Source organism: Dermacentor variabilis, chromosome 2 (assembly GCF_050947875.1).
Source record: "Dermacentor variabilis isolate Ectoservices chromosome 2, ASM5094787v1, whole genome shotgun sequence".
Classification (NCBI taxonomy): domain Eukaryota; kingdom Metazoa; phylum Arthropoda; class Arachnida; order Ixodida; family Ixodidae; genus Dermacentor; species Dermacentor variabilis.
Genome location: NC_134569.1, coordinates 84,819,816 through 84,836,371, shown reverse-complemented (window position 1 = coordinate 84,836,371; position 16,556 = coordinate 84,819,816). Strand labels below are relative to the sequence as shown.

General features: G+C 45.4%; 1 protein-coding gene across 2 annotated transcripts in view; it reads right to left on the bottom strand.

The window, feature by feature from the left end:
* Positions 1-16,556, bottom strand: part of LOC142572214 (E3 SUMO-protein ligase RanBP2-like) — a 163,568-nt gene that overhangs the window by 120,846 nt on the left and 26,166 nt on the right. For both annotated transcript variants that reach the window (XM_075681165.1, XM_075681166.1), the window contains 2 exons: positions 7,222-7,354; positions 170-347 (listed from right to left, as the gene is read on the bottom strand). In XM_075681165.1, the coding sequence (XP_075537280.1) occupies positions 170-347; positions 7,222-7,354 (311 nt within the window). The remainder of the gene's footprint in view (positions 1-169; positions 348-7,221; positions 7,355-16,556) is intronic.

Below are 16,556 nucleotides of genomic sequence, written 5' to 3'. Positions count from 1 at the left end.
CCAGAGGAAGATGTTAGAACTGAGTAGTTACACAAGCGCCAGTAGCAATTAATGTGGTCTTGAGCAAACTTCGCTGGCCCAAGAATGAGACGTTTAGTTCAATCTGCATCTCTGCCTGCAACCCATTGTGGTGAAGCCACTATGGTTTCCTAATGAAAATGGCACTCACCAGTAACCGAGAGCCGGTGGTGAGCTCGAAGGAAGACATGACGGTAAAGCCTCTGCCTGGCGGAGTCGAGCGCCAGAAACCAAGTCTCCTGTGACAGGCCACTTGGAGGCCGCAACGAGTGGGCACTCAGCAACAGGGCCGCAGCCCAGCTGCGAGCTTCTTGCCAGTTGTAACTCTCCTGCAAGTCAAGAAATATTTTCTGCATTTTATGGCCAAACATAAAAATCCACAGAGTTTAGTTTCTCATGCTGATAAGTATTGACATGAGTACTTGTTTACCTTTATCGGCTGATCGCTTTCTATCAGCTAAGAAATGTTAAGCGTTATCGGTCAGCATAAGACGCATCTGCATGCATATGAAGTTTCTTGAATGTTTTCGATGGTTGTATCCGTTGTCTGTTGTCACCAAAGCTTGTGTGATGTGATTGTATGTGTGACGCAAATTATTCAGTACTTTCTTGAAGACATGCGGGCCCCAGCAATTACACCAGAACCTTCGACAAGTCACATATAAAAGCCGACGCACTTGAACTGCTGATCAGATTTTCGACAATTGCCAACTGAGCTTGCCGCTATTGTTGTGCTTTGAGTGTACCGTTCGCGATTCAGTTTTTGCTTCTGTGCTTTTCACCCTCACTACAACATGAAAATACGCAATAATTCTTTATCAGTTTAGGAGATTGATAAATTTACCACTCTATCTGGAGACAATAGAAAAAAAAAACTGCTTAGCAGAAAGATAATATTACTGCATAGGTAGATACTAGACCATTCAATAACTGCACTGCTGGAAGAAGTTTTCAAATCAAATCAAGTTGGTAATTCTGCAGATGATCAAAGTTCAGTTTTTGTAGCATTACTACTGAGAGGAACAAGATCTAATCTGAAAATATATGGGCAGAAAATTAAAAATATGCTCATAGCACTATCTGGTATACTCATACTAATTAGGCTTTCTGGTAAAAGAAATTATAGCTCCAGCTATCTTTGATCATGAGATATCGCTCTAGTAATCATGAGATAACAGTTGATCATGAGCTAAACTAGTACAGTGAGCAAAAGGCATGTTTTGAGAAAAACTGCTGTTTCAGCATCTACTTCAGCTCATATATGTAGCATAAAATGACACTGCATTTAAAATAGTGATCTTAAAAGCACAGTCAACATTCTATTTTTTTAAATCCCTAGGGACAGTGAAAATGCCACAGGCACGTCTGAAACGGCTATGAAGGCCTGCCAGTGCATTTATTAAACATCATCAGTGCTTGGTACTGTGACAGGAGATTGCGTGTACATGCGTGTAAAATATAGCAGGTGTTGTGTGACAGGCCCCTTTGCACACATCGTATGCTCCAGCGCAATACACTGCGTATGCGTGACCATGCAACACGTCCGTATTACGGCAAAGCAGACTTTCGGGAACCAGCAGTATGCAAAGCAGACACTTTCTGCAGTGCTTTCCATGCTTCAAAGCCACCAGTGGGGATGACAAAGGTGGAGCCAGCGCCACTGCTGAGAATGGTGCATTCTTTCAATAAAAACATTGCACCATATGGCAGGAAGCTTGGTAGCGAATGTTGAAGCAGCTAGGCTAAGTGTTGCCTATATGTCTACGACTGCTAGCGTATTATGGTGCAAGAGTGCTGGTTCAATGCTGCGAAATAATCATAATAACAGTGGTGGCGGCTTCGAGTGTTGCCAACGTCTGGAAAATCAGATGGAGAAGCGTCTCTGCATCCGAAATCTAAGACCTCCTTATGCACTAGCTGTATGAGGTACGTGGCGGTATGCGACTCTCACGCATCCCTCGATATTTTATTTTCCCCATAAGTCTTGTGTCTCCTGTAGTCCGGCTTCTCAGCATAGCTTAATGCTGGCAGCGGTCGGTCTGGTTACAGCGCATTATGAGAGATGGCATGAATGTTTCGCTGCTGGCAAGCAACCAGTGCAGATGTTCCGCACGTGCGCCAATCCATGCTTCTACGAGACTGTCTCGCGAGGCCTACACCAGAATGGACGAACATGATCGTTCGAATGTGCCGTCATTCGTGTGACCATACACACAAACGACCAGGCATAGGTGTCCAGTATGTGGCGAACACTCCTGCTCGTGCCGACTAGTACATCGCCATTTCTGGGATCTTGACCTGCAGTCATGTTGTGAAATCTGTAGTGCTGCTGTGACCAACGAATGCCAGTGGTGTAACCATGAGACATTGCATTGTCAGCGGGCATGTTATGGACAGTACATGGGCATTTTCTTGGTGCAGCCGCTGCTGCATGTACTACTTCTGCTTCACAAAACATGCACTGATGTTAGACCGTGTGACATGTTTGAGAGTTGTATGTAGTGGTTTAAGATTGGGGTAATGTGGGGATGCTCGACTCTAACGTGTCCGCTGATGTTTCTTCCGCATGGCTCTCACGTCCCCTGTAATCCGGCTTCTCCCCATAGCTAAGCACCGGCAGCAGATGGTGTGGTTCCAGCATATTATGAGAGATGGCACAAGTGTTGTGCTGCTAATGCCATCTGACAGCAGGGTTACGCCGGGACGACAGGGAGCAGGCTCTTGCTCTTGGGGTCAGCAAGTAGCGCGTAAATTTGACATGTGCGCCGACCCGCTTCGCGGGACTGTCTTGCAAAAGGCTCAGGAGCAGGACACTAGAATGGATGAAATCGATCATTCGAACGCGTCACCATTCATGTGACCATATGCGCAAACAATTAGCCGTTGGTGTCCAACATATTCGCTCACTATCCGGTCACCGAGAGTCAGACTTCCTCAATTTGTCGCACGCCCATCGGAATGTTCTAGGTGTTGTGATTCGGCTAGCAGGCATTAGTGTGCGAAAGGTGCAAGAGGTGCCCTTGTGACTGTTTTCAATACTGTGTTGTCGCTCCTTTGTCCCAATAGCACATGTTAGACCCCACAAAGTGGATTTCCGAATTCTCTTCATGTTCATTTACTAAAGCTCTTTTACACATGAATGAAGGCAATAGTTACAATGGGAAACAAGCCATAAGCTCATGAATGAGAATGGTACAAAGTGTAAAACAGGCACACAAGAAGTGACACCTATGCTATGGACAACCTTCAGCCCACATTGCCCAACTTTCATTAGCTTGATCTTAAATTTGGCCTGTGCCAGATAAATCAAACTTGACCCATCAGCATGTGCACGCCTGAACCCATGGCGACTGTAATATAGACCATTTACTGGAAGCATCTGTTGTGGATGAGCTTAGGGGACAATGAATGCTTTGAACGCACGTTACACCCCCTCAACAACACCTATTTTCGGTCTGCCCTAGGAAGATTCCTAGGCAATAACGGTAGCTCACAATGTCTGATTGCAGTACTTACCTGGTTCTAACACACACCATTTTATCCCAAGAAGATTGGGCTAGAAGTTGCCTCCGCAGTGTAATCGGATACAATACCAGGGCAAGGAGAAAATTATTCCAATCAGCTTCTATTCCAGCTCTACCATACGCCCTTTGTCATAGGTCGAAATTGCTCGAGCACAGCCTACATGGGCGGGTCCTGTGCTGCGCTAAGTCTTGCAGAGAGTTTGGCAATCTCACCTTAATAAACGCAAAAAGTGCATGACCCCAATGCCAACGATTTGCTTTCAGGCATGTACCATTTTTATTTGTTTGAAAGCATTCTGTTGGTAAGAAAACAAAAACATTTACTGCAAATATTTTCTTAATTTTATCTCATTACATTTTTTTATTGTAATTTTGGGAAACAATGTTAGAGAAATAGAAATAGAAGCACCCCCTAGATCACTTCAATCTGAACATAATGATACCAAATTTGGCACTGTCACTCAAAAACATAGAAAAAAGCCCCATAAGGCTAAGCGCAGTGTGTGTGTGCAGTGTGCAGCAGCACTAATGTTTTGTAGCCAGCATTCCTCGCGAGAATGGCCATACTAAAAGTGTGACTGTTCCCTCTCGAAAAACTGCCAAACACTTGTTATCGTACAGCCATGTACTGGCCCTAGAACTACATTTACCACTTCATGTGCCTATTCCCATGCCCTGCACGGTAAAGAAATGAAGAATGCATAAAGGTGCGGCAGTTAGTTTTTGTTTTATAAATATGTGCAAATTACCTGTTCAAGTGTCACAGCATTCATCTTCTATGGAGCGAAAACGGCATCCCATTGCAAAACTCGCCACAGTCGACGGTACACGCATGGTACTGACGTCAGGTTCAACAAAAACCATAAGCCATGGACACTGTCTCACGTCGTTCACACTTCTCAGTGCTGCAAATGTGCTGTCTGTGCTGCTGGTAACATTATATACCCCACTAGTCTCTATTACATAGCATAATCTAGGTACAGTAATACCTTGCTAACTCAAAGTAGTAAAAACCGGAAACAATTTGAAGATAAGCGGATTTTTTAGATAAGCAATGTTGCAGAAATTGCAGTGAAAAGTGGAGTTCTTTCTAAAAAAATTCACTACTCACCAGCTTTTCAACAAGCTTCTGAACTGTAACGTGCACCTGTTTTCCGTGACAAAAAAAAAAAAAAAAAAAAGAGAGAGAGAAAAAAAGGAAAAGAAACTGCCCTCATTTTAAGGTGCACCTGTTAGTGGCGACCTAAAAAAAGAAAAGTCCTTTACAGTACCGCGCATCTCATTCTTTCACACAGAAATACAGCTTTCTCTCATTTGGAAAAAGAAAGGTATACTCCCAATACACTAAAGTTGTGATAAGTAAACAAAGTCGCAGTTTCGCCCGAAAGGTGAAGCATCGGTTACGATAGCAAATTAGTAGACAGATACACGAAAAGTAAGGATAGCAGTTTTATCAGCTGTATAAACTTTTAAACATTCGCTTACTAACTAAATTAACAAGCATGGTGTCATGCTCGCACAAGCAAGCATGAACACGTCTCACGCAAAGATCACAGAAACTCTATATCAAAATGTTGGAGTGGGAAAGTACAGTAGCAGGAGCGAGGGAATTGACCTTTGTGTGGCTTTTGTGTGGCCTCACGCTTCGATGCGAACTAAGCGACGAGAACATAACATAGCGCGGTACACCTAGATGTGTAGACTCTTGTCTTCGTCGCAGATCGCTTTTAAAGATAAGGGCCCCGCAGCCGCCGGTGTAGAACGCCCCTCCTGTTTGCGCCAGACACGAATGCAAGTTTCGGGAACCCGAACGCCCGTGATGCAGCCTGATTTCCATCCGTGTCCGCACATGTGATCACTTTCCTTTCAATAGCACCATCGTGATGAACTCGGCATGTCACTGCAGTCGGCACTTCCACGCTGATAGAGCAAATGCAGAAAACAGGAAGACGGACGGTGCACTAGCCTAAGCCAAAGCCTAACCACATGTACCACAGCACATGGAGAAAGCTACGGCAGCTAGGCTCGAAGCACGTACGAGGCAGCCATTTAGAAATGCTGATGGTGATACGGTAACGCAGATTTAGTGTCGTACTCTATTCTAACGTGCACACAATATTCGGACCCATCTTATGGGAAAAAAAAGTGCGCGTTAGATCTGAGTAAATACGGTACTTATGAATGCTCAGGTCGCTTTCTGTGGCACCGTTCCTGTTAAGTCCGTGCCACATGCGTCGTGCAGAGCACTGCCAGCGTATGACTACGCAATTGCAGTGCCACAAACTTACCTAGAATGGTGCCACAGAAAGCAATGTGAGCATTCACAAGTACTACGCGCTACACGAGCTGCATGTACCGTAACGCATGCGGCATGTGCACTTTTTTTTTTACATTGCATAAAATAAAATTAAAATGAAAATCACAACTCCAATGATAAATCATGTGCATTGAATAAAGCGAACAAAACAAATTGCATCAAGCATGCTATTTTGCAGGGCCTGCCTCTGCACACGTCTCTCCCGACATATGACACGCCACATAGTTGCTTGACAAAGTTGTTATGCCGCTAGATTGTAATTTCACATTCAAGGAAAGCGTCAGCTTTGCGGTAGGCATGGCGAGGGCGTGGCAGCCTCGTGCAAAGCTTGTTAAAATAGAACGGCGGCGAAAATTTTGTCCCATTCTCAGTCAAGATTGCAAGATATCTGCAATTTGGCCCAAAAATACTCCAAGATAAAGGGCAATAAATACATGACACGTATGGGAAATAGTTCGAAGCCGCGGGAAATTTAAAATAAACAGAATTTTCTAGACATGTGAATTCGGGTTAACGAGGTATTACTGAATTGCACATGCAAAATGAGTGTTTTCCCAAAACTTTGTTTCCCGCAATTTTAGCCCTTATAGGAACCACGCCCCCTCAACCGTTTCAGCATCACTGACATACTGGTACATTTACATACTTCTGCCCCACCGTGTTGCTTTTCACATTCCTTTTGTTAGGTAGGAATGCAAGGACCACAACAAGAGAGTATTTGCCATTATCTGTGTCATATTTTCATTTCTACAAAGGCAAAAATAAACTATTGTGTTCATTTTATAATATTCAAGAAAAAAAAAACGACACTGAGGGTGCACCACTTTCAAGAAAACCAGACACTGAAAGGCTTAAATACAGTAAAATCACACTGCTCGCTTCCTTAAAGGACTGCAAGAAAAAAAAAAAAAAACATAACAGTCTGGAAAATGCAACAGCAAGGAATGTATCAATGGGGTTCCACTGTATGTGGTTTGATCTGACAATAAATTAGTTGGCAGTTTGCACTTCTAGCATGTTTTCCTTCCTAGTTGGTGTTCCCCCCGTCAGCGTTAGTGTGGTAGACAGCACAAGAACAATGAATGTACATCAACTAGCCCATAGAACAACTGGAAAAAACAAATTCCAGATACAGATGTGTGCACCACGTCTGAAGTGGCTATGACCATAAGAAAAAAGAAGAGGAGGACCAACTAGTTAACTAATGTCATGTCACACCAGACAAATCACTATGAACATTCTTAAGGACTCCTAGAGTCCTGCATACCAAAATTTCACGTACTGTCTATTGTGCTATCTTTAGAAATGAGTTGACAAGTAGTGCACTGTGTTTGCAAGACGATAACCAGGAGCCACACACACCTTCCAGGCCCTTTTGAGAAGCAAAGTGGCCATGTGCAAGTACAGCTGGCCGGTGACATGATGTAGCACGAAGTCCCAGGCCCCACCACGTGTCCATTTCTTCTTGTGAGCCTTGTCCAGCAAGCCATCCAGCCTGGGCACAAGTAAAATTTATACAATGCCCTATATTTCACATATACCTGGTGAACATGCATACTAAATGGAACCGCAGCAAGCACTTTATTAACACTTTCAAGAAGAAAACAAAACATTTAAAAAAGAAGGAATCTTGAGAACTGCCATATTTTAATGTCAAAGTTTAGCACACCTGTCTAACTATTATGCACTGAAGAACCGCATGATTGTGCATCATCTACCCATGATGGAAAGTCTACAGACTACAGCACTGACAAAGATACCACACTTTTCTTATTGCCTTGCACATTACTAGGATAATATTGAACAGCACAAGCACACAAGCAGTGCAGTCTCTTGCACATCAGGCTTCACCAGGGCCCAACAGTGGTGCTCACAGTACCGTGACGACACAAAGGTTGTAAGGAAATTCTCTCTTTGATCTGGGGTTTTTTTTTTTTTGTGTGTGTGTGTGTGTGTGTGTGTGTGTGTGTGTGTGTGTGTTTGTGTGTGTGTGTGTGTGTGTGTGTGTGTGTGTGTGTGTGTGTGTGTGTGTGTGTGTGTGTGTGTGTGTGTGTGTGTGTGTGTGTGTGTGTGTGTGCGTGCGTGCGTGTGGTACTATGACTTGCTAATTTCTGGTCTCAGACAGGAATTCTGTAAAGATGGCTCATTATTTAATAATACAGAATAACCATCAAATATTTCACACAACACACAAGCTTACGTTAAATTCCACAGACAAGTTTAGTATATGATTTAGTACCAGTACCGTAAAACACACAAAACAATATATCAGATAAACAAATGTTTTCTCCCAAACCCTTCCTTTCACCCCTCTAAGACAAGTAGACTGTACTGTAGCATCGTGATGAACTACGCCCATCTTTGCAGTGGGCACTTCCATGCTGATAGAGCAAATGCAGAAAATGGGAAGACAGACGGTGCACTAACCTACACCAAAGGCTAAGCTCATGTACTACAGCACATGGAGAAAGCTACAGCAGCTAGGCTCGAGGCACGTACGAAGCACATACAAGGCGGCCATTTTGAAATGCCGATGGCGATATGGTAGCGCAGGTTTAAGGTCACACTCGATTATAACGTGCACACAATTTTTGGACCCATTTTATAGGTAAGAAACTGCACGCTAGATTGGAGTAAATATGGTACATATTAGTTCGCAACAATTTCCATCAAAAATCATAACATCGCCGCCGCATAAAAATTTTAACTGATTCTGAAAGTGTGGTGCCTGTACGAACTACTGGGTGGCCTTAAGTGGAAACTAAACGGCTCCAACAAGTCGAAATCGGCGATCTAAAGCATCGATCCCTATTAACGGATTTGAATAGGGGTGGAACAAAAGAGTTAAAAGTGGCTTGAAGATTTTCGCCATATATAGAAGATCTGCGTGCCTATCAGCAACTAATCAGCCCAATCTTTACACATGCTTTTGCAATTTCTGAAATACATGCTGTTTTTGTTGCCGTTCCCTCTGTCCAGGTCATGTTATTGTTCAGGGTGTCTACCAAGTTGACACTTCCAAGTAGACATTTCCAAATTCCCTGAGTTTTCCAGGTTTTCCCTGAGTGCCTTTGCAAAATTCCCCTGATTGATGCAGAACTATGTTTTATGTCAACATGGGCTGAAACCATATCGCCCAATGCTCTCCTTCTCTAGTAAGCATATGAAAATTTTTTTTGAAAAAGAACGACTTAAACGAATTTGAACACTAAGGAGTAGTGTTTATGTTATTCAAAAAGAGAATAGAAGGGAGGGGTTAGTAAAATGCACAGCAAATAAAATGTCCACGAAAAAAATTGCAAATGGAGTTGGACATTCTCAAATACGAATAAAAAGGAAATGGATACAGAAGCAAATATTTTTGAATATGAGCTATTTCTATCAACTGATAGCAAGCTCAGTGGTATGAGGCCCGAACTTTGCCCCCCCCCCCCCCCCAATTGAGATTCTCTCTCAACTGCTTGTAAGTCAACCTCAACTGTCCTGACATACTCTCAGCTCGCGCATGACACCTCAGTGTTGTGTTTAACTGCTTTAAAGAGTTTATTTTGGTTTGGGTGAGGGACACCTGCATCTTGGCATCAGCCAACGCTATTTTTTTAGCCCAAGCTCCTTCAAAACGGTGGCAGCATGCTTCCTTTGCCGTTCATTCATCAATGCATAGGTGCTTTCTGTTCTTGTCCTCCTTCCGCCACTCGTTCGCCTCACGGACCATTTGAAGCATCTTCTTGGTCAGTTGCACAGTCCACATCCGATTTTTTTTAACTCTCTAGGGGGCACGTAAACGTCCAAAAAATCGGCCAGTTGGAAAAAATAAATGCATGTCATTTATTGCCCTTAAGGGCTCAAACCACCCCAGCCACATTCGAAAACACTCTGAAGGCCTGTTGGTACACATATTAGGCACATCGGAGATCATACTGTGACAGGAAATACCGCGTGCAAGCGTGTATAATTAAGGAATACATGCTGTGTCGTGGCAATAGCCCTTTCCCACGCTTGTTATGCTTCACTGCAATACTTTTGCGTATGCTTCACCAAGTAACAGTTCTGTACAGAGGCTAAGCTGACTTTCGGGAAATGGCATTATACAATGCACTGTGCTTTCCAAGCTTCTAAGCCAATTGCAAGGACCACAAAAGCGGAGTCAGTGCCATTGTTGACAGCAGCGAATTCTTTCAATAAAAAACACGGCACTGAATGGCAAGAAGCTTCATAGCGAACGTCTAAACAGCTAGGCCTAGTGTTGCCGCAGTGGTGGCTACGGCTGCCAGCGGATCTGCGTGCGAGAGCGTTGGTTCAAGGTGGTGAGGAAATCAAAATGGCAACGGTGGTGGCTTTGGTTAATCCCCTTTTGGAGCTACAGTCACAGCAAAATGTCCAGAAAATCGGACGGCAAAAAGTTCTTGCATTCAAAATTTCAGACGTTCTGATACATTGACTCTATGGGGTATGTGGTGGTGCCACAAATCCGTTCAAATTATCGAAAATCCGGAAAGTCAGTCGTTGACTGTACACTGGCAACTCCTCCGGCCAACGACAAGACGTCAAAGACGATTCATTATGATTCCTGCCTGTTACTCAAGCCAGCATTGCCGCGACTTTCGACCCTTTCAATAACATTACAGCTAATTTTCCCTGTATAGGCACAAATTCTCCGAGTTTTCCCTGAGTTTTTCCAGATTACAGTAAACCCTCGTTAACACGAACTCGCATATCTTGAAATATCAGTTAAGTTGAAAGTTTTCCACGCCGCGCCTTCCCCCATGTATTCACACCCGTTTATCTCGAAGCATTTTTCGGGCGTAATGCGGATATCTCGAAATTTTGACCGGGATGGCTGAAGGCAAAGGCCATTACCAAAAGGAGTTACAGGCTCCGAGCGAGCGCTTGGTTCCTACTAAAATGCCAAACGCGGTCACAATCTAAGGGCGAATACAAAATTCCCATGGATGCAGCCGTTGTCCATCAACCACGTCAAGTAACCTTGGAAGCAGTCATGTGGTGTGCGCCGCTTGCGCGCGGGGGCTCATGGGTTTTATCGGGTTGTCGCGCCACCGCATTTTGCATGTGCGAGTGTTATTGTGCGTGTGCAATTCTGTTCTTTGTTTCGTCGTGCTGTGCGCACGATGCGTTGACTGCGATTTTTTTTGTTGTGTGTGTGTGTGTGTGTGTGTGTGTGTGTGTGTGTGTGTGTGTGTGTGTGTGTGTGTGTGTGTGTGTGTGTGTGTGTGTGTGTGTGTGTGTGTGCGCGCGCGCGTGCGTGTGTGGTCAACGGACGACGACGTCCCGCCCCAAGCAGTGTAAGTCTCTGACACTGGAGAAAAAAGTCGCGTTAATCAAGGAAGTGGAGAAAGCAGGAAAATCCAAAACAAGCATTGCCAAAGAATTCGGCATCCCCATGTCGACGCTTTCGACAGTTTTAAAAAATCTGCAGAAGGTCTTCGATGGCTTCGAGCAAAGTTTTTCCAGCGAGTGGAAGCGAATTCGGGCCTCAAAATTCCCGGACGTCGAAGCAGCACTCATGCTGTGGCTCCGAAATGTCAGGGCAGCCAACCTTCCCGTGACAACCCAAATGATGATGGAGAAGGCAGACGCTCTGGTGTTGCAGATAGGCCACACAGACTTCAATTGCAGCAATGGCTGGTTTGAACGATTTAAAAAAAGAAATAACGTGGCCTCAAAGCCTATCCACGGCAAAAGCGGCACTGTTGATGAAGGGGCTGCAGACACCTGGTGCAACCACCGCCTTGCTGAGCTGCAAAAGGCTTACGCGGACAAGGACATTTTCATCCTCGACGAAGCAGCACTGTTCTATAAGATGCTGCCTAGACGCACATACACGCCGAAGGGAGAAGCGTGCTCAGGCGCTAAGCAGCGCAAAGACCGAGTGACGATACTTTTCAGAGCCAACTCCACCGGAGATGAAAAACTGCCGCTGCTTGTTATCGGTAAGTCGCTCAATCCAAGGTGCTTCCGAAATGCACGGCTCCCAAGAGATGCGACTTACCGCGCCAATAAAACGGCCTGGATGACTGCAACGCTCTTTGAAGAGTATGTACATGCTCTTGACCGCAAAATGGCAAGGGACTGCCAGGAAGTGTTGTTCGTTGTGGACAACTGCCCCGGCCACGGAAAAATCAACAACTTGGAGGCAGTCACGCTGGAGTTCCTGCCTGCTAATATAACGTCCGTGCTCCAGCCAATGGACCAAGCAGTCATCGAGGTTGCTCGCAAATTTTACAGGAAGAGTCTCCTGCACCGTATTTTGTGTTCTTACAACAGTGGTAAGAAGTACGAAATAGATTTGCTGGGTGCAGTCCACCTGATCGACGAAGCCTGGCGACAAGTACGTCTATTGATGATTGCCAATTGTTTCGTGCAAGCAGGATTTTCGCGCACCGAGAAATCGCTCGAGCCAGACACTGACGAGTTCAGTGATTGCGATGAAGTTTGCGACGAAGTCCGCAAAGCTGCCGGCTGCGCCAGCGATGCCGAAGACGGCGAAATCACTTTTGAAGAGTACGCGCTCTACAAGTCAGACGTGCCTGTTATCGGAATGTTGTCCGACGCCAACATTGTTGAAATGGCAGTGAACGACGGTGATCATGCTGACGAAGAACCACCTAGAGAAGTGTCGACAACTGCAGAAACAAGAAACTTGCTATGTTTGCTCCGCAACAAAGTTGAATGCAGCGGTGGCGAACAACGGCTCATGCGGTGCATTCAGCAGCTCGAGGATGCTTTTCTCGAGCCGAATGCCAACTCCAAGCAGGCAAGCATCACCCAGTTCTTCTTTCCAAAATAATAAAATTCAGTTTTTCCTGGGAAATCTGCGTTTATTGCAAAAGCTCCCCTCGTGCTGTGGAGCTTCCGTTAGCAGTGCTGGATGTTACTGGCTCCTTCAGTGACCTGGTCACTGAAATTTTCGGCATTTTGCTTAACTCGAAACTCTGCTTATCTCGAAATTTTTCATGGATTTTACAACTTCCGAGTTAACGAGGGTTTACTGTACTTAAAATCCCTGAGAATTCCCGGTTTTCCCGGTTGGTAGACACCCTATATTATCATCAGTCGTTTCTACCCGGACAAACCTTGTACCGACACGGCCGGACCCAGCTGATGCAGCCTCGTTCTGCGTATTACGGTGTTAAGGCATTGTGTGTACGATCCCCGCATACAGCTGGCATTAGGGAGCGCTCGCAGTCACAAGAAACTCCACTACCACGTCAGCCGGCCAGCCCGTCTGCACCATGACACTCCTTTTGCATCAAAAACAAAGTGTAATGGTCGCTTGGGCGGCATAAATCCCCAAGGGAATGTGCGATACACACGACAAGTGGCACTGAGCAGGTCTCTACAAGGAATATAGAGTAGCCGACCAATTTTCCGTACCTCAAGGGAACTAAAAAATAGTAAAGGAAACCGTCCAGTCAGAAAATTTAAATTTATTAGGCTTCGAGCGGCTTAAGAAAATATCTAATAATGGCCTGCCTTGGAGTTGTAGAGCAGGGCATCAGGAGGAGGTGAACAAATTTGCTTGGATTTGTGCATGAGTGACGTCTCCTTATACAGTCGACAACAGCATCACCACGTTGAGGATCTCCTTTGGCAGAGATCACCATGGAGATTGAAGAAATGGGCCATGTTCCTTCGCACCACTTGGCTCTTGTGAACGTGCAGGAGGTGTCGCCGATCACACAAATGCAAAGCCACACAAGCACGCACAAAGGCGCGACGTCTCCGACACACATCTGCTCTATGGGCGCCAAGTGCAAGATAGCAAACGAACCTTAAAATTTTAATTTAAAAAAAAACAGATCCTGCATTAAGTGATTATTACGATAGCACTGACAGAAAAAAAAAACTCAAGTAGAAAAAGTGCCATCACCTGGAGCGTTTTGTCGGCCAAGGGAGAGTGGGCATGGCCTCCGAGACTGAGGGATGGCATGTGCATCCCAATTTTGGAGGCTATACAGTCGAACCCGACTATATCGAACCCGTTTACATCGAATTATTCTATATATTGAACAATTTCTGGACACGATATAGTTACAATGAGTATATATCGCAAAAATCACGCTTACATTGAACGAAAATAGCAGCGACACTCGATATATCGAACGTCAAGCGGCGGAAAGTGCCCCCGGAAGTTGGCTATCCCTTGCGGTAGCGGAGAAAAGCCGGCTGCGCGGCTCCATCCAACCGCTCTCCCTACCGTGACCGCGCCCGACCGCGCTGCTTCGGACGAGCCGTCGGCACCCCCCCTGCAAAAAATGATCCTGGCCCGCCCACAGCGCTTGCTCAGACAGCCAATCAGATGCTCTTGTGCCCTCATCCTGCAAGATGGCGAAACTGCGACTTGTCTCGCTGTTTTTGTGTGCGCCTTGTAGGCCTTCTCTCGCAGTGTGGTCGTGATGAAGCGGAAGAATTTGCCTTTCGTCGTGAAGCTCGCAATCATAAATCGTGTCGAACGCGGTGAGAAGTCGGATGTCCCCGCAGAGCACAAGATTCCGAGGAGCACTCTCGGCACGATCTTGGAGAATAAGGGGGAGATTAGGGCTAAAGCGTCCAAACTTGCGACCCGGTGCCCGTGGCGCCCGACCCGTACGCACGGCCGTGTACGAGTGGTTAATCTGAAATTGCTTCAGCCATGCCGACTTCCGCGTGCTCGGTGATGACCGTAAATTCTGATGAATGAGACGAAGCCGTTGCCAGTGTTGCCGAAGTTTGGAGCGAACTGTCAGAATTTCCGGAAGCTGTTGACGAATCAACGGTGGATGAGTTTGTGAGCGCAAATGATGTGTCGCGACCACGGGAGAGCCCGAAAACGAAGACTACATTGCCAACATCGTACCGAGCACAAGTGAAAGTGGGCACAATGAGGAAAGCAACGACGGTCCTTGGCCCACATCCTCCGAAGTGATTGGTGCGCTCGCACTAGTCCGGTGCTTCTGCGCGAATGCGGAAAGTTGCGGCCTCAGCTGCTCCGACTCCTTAATGTGGACCGACTCCTTAATGTGGAAAAGTGCGTGCGTCGCAGGCAGCGAAATTGCCAAAGCAGAAGAAAATGCAGGACTATTTCGTGCGAAACTAAGCTAGTTTAATCAATAAAGTGATTTTATAAATGGTATGTGCTTTTATGACATCCAATTATTTAGCAGGCTTATATCGAATTATGCTCTATACCGAACTGATAGGCGTTTTTTGAGAGTTCGATATAGCCGGGTTCGACTGTAGTGCAGGCCACTGGAAGCCAGGCCTGGCTAAGCCAGCATAAAATCTAACATGGCGGCCTCTAAGATCGGGTAGCGTAGTTTGGAACGAGCAATTTCGTCAGGAAAATCAAACTTTGGCACCTAAACTCATCTGAAAAATAGGTCACAAAATTGCATTACCTCTATGGGAACCCTGACGGTGAGTTTATGAAGTCCCAAATATCTAGCAAGTCCGAATTTTTCGCATCCGAAAAATCTGTCAGCAGATTTCCGGAGTGCAGTGATGTCATATTCTCCCTATTTCGCAGGGTTTACCGTATTTACTCGCATAATGATCGCACTTTCTCGTCAAAAAAATTTACGCAAATTCAGAGGTGCGATCATTACGCGAGTTAAATTTCTCACGAAAAGAAACATTTTCTTCTTTCATCCCGCATTTGCTGCGAGATGACAAGCAGGCGGCTGCCGCTGTCAGTGCGGGACACCAAAACAAAAATGGCGGCCGGCGGAGCAAGCCGAACGTGCCGAACGCGATTATTTTTCTTCTCGTGAGTGATTACGCACATTGAAACAGTTTCTTCCGTATCAGTAATGAATAATATCATTAATATCGGCAAAGTTTGCAACAATAACGTAGCCATGTCCACTTTGAGGGGACAGAAACAGAGATGAGCGTGCTTAGCTGCCAGTGACATAGAAACACATGGTGGGTATGCTGCGGAAACTGCAGCACTTGTCTTCACTACTATCCTAATATGGCACGTTTCTGCTAAGGATGGGCGAATATTTTAGCTGTGTTACAAGCGTCGGCATATGAATAGGGTACACTTCTAACGTATCAGTGTAAACGTGGCTACTATCGTTGCCGCTCACGATTTGTTGCGTGCCCACGAGTGCAGACGAAAAGAAGCGAAAGGCACTTTTTTTGGTGTTGACCACAACCATTATAAAGCCTAAAAATAATAAAGCCAAGAAAAGTTTGGTTGTAGCTTTTTTTTTTTTTTTAATGGAAGTGTGGAAAGTGATAAAAGGAATAAAATGGGCCATCTGCTTAAGAATCTTTGGTGCGTGCAGCCCGCGTAGTATGTCTTGAAGAGTCATTCGTGTAGCATTCAACAGCATTTGGCAGATGGTAAGTGCGATCATCATTAGCTAGATTTGGCACACGACATATCGCTGCAGCAAGTTCCGGGTGCAATCATTACACGGGAAAGAAAAGAAAAATGAATTTTGACAACAAAATGCAGGGGTGTGATCATTACGCAAGTAAATACGGTACTTCCTTGAGCCGATGTGGAGGACTGAGTGGAGGAACATTCTAGAACACAGGGCTACAACATGTGGTGCAGGATGGCATCGTACTGTAAAACCTTTGTCTAAGCAATTTTGGCACCACACCTCTGCACATTGTCAGGATAATGCAGAAAATTTCGTTCAGCACATTTCAGCACCATTAGCCATGAGAGTAGCACCACTGAA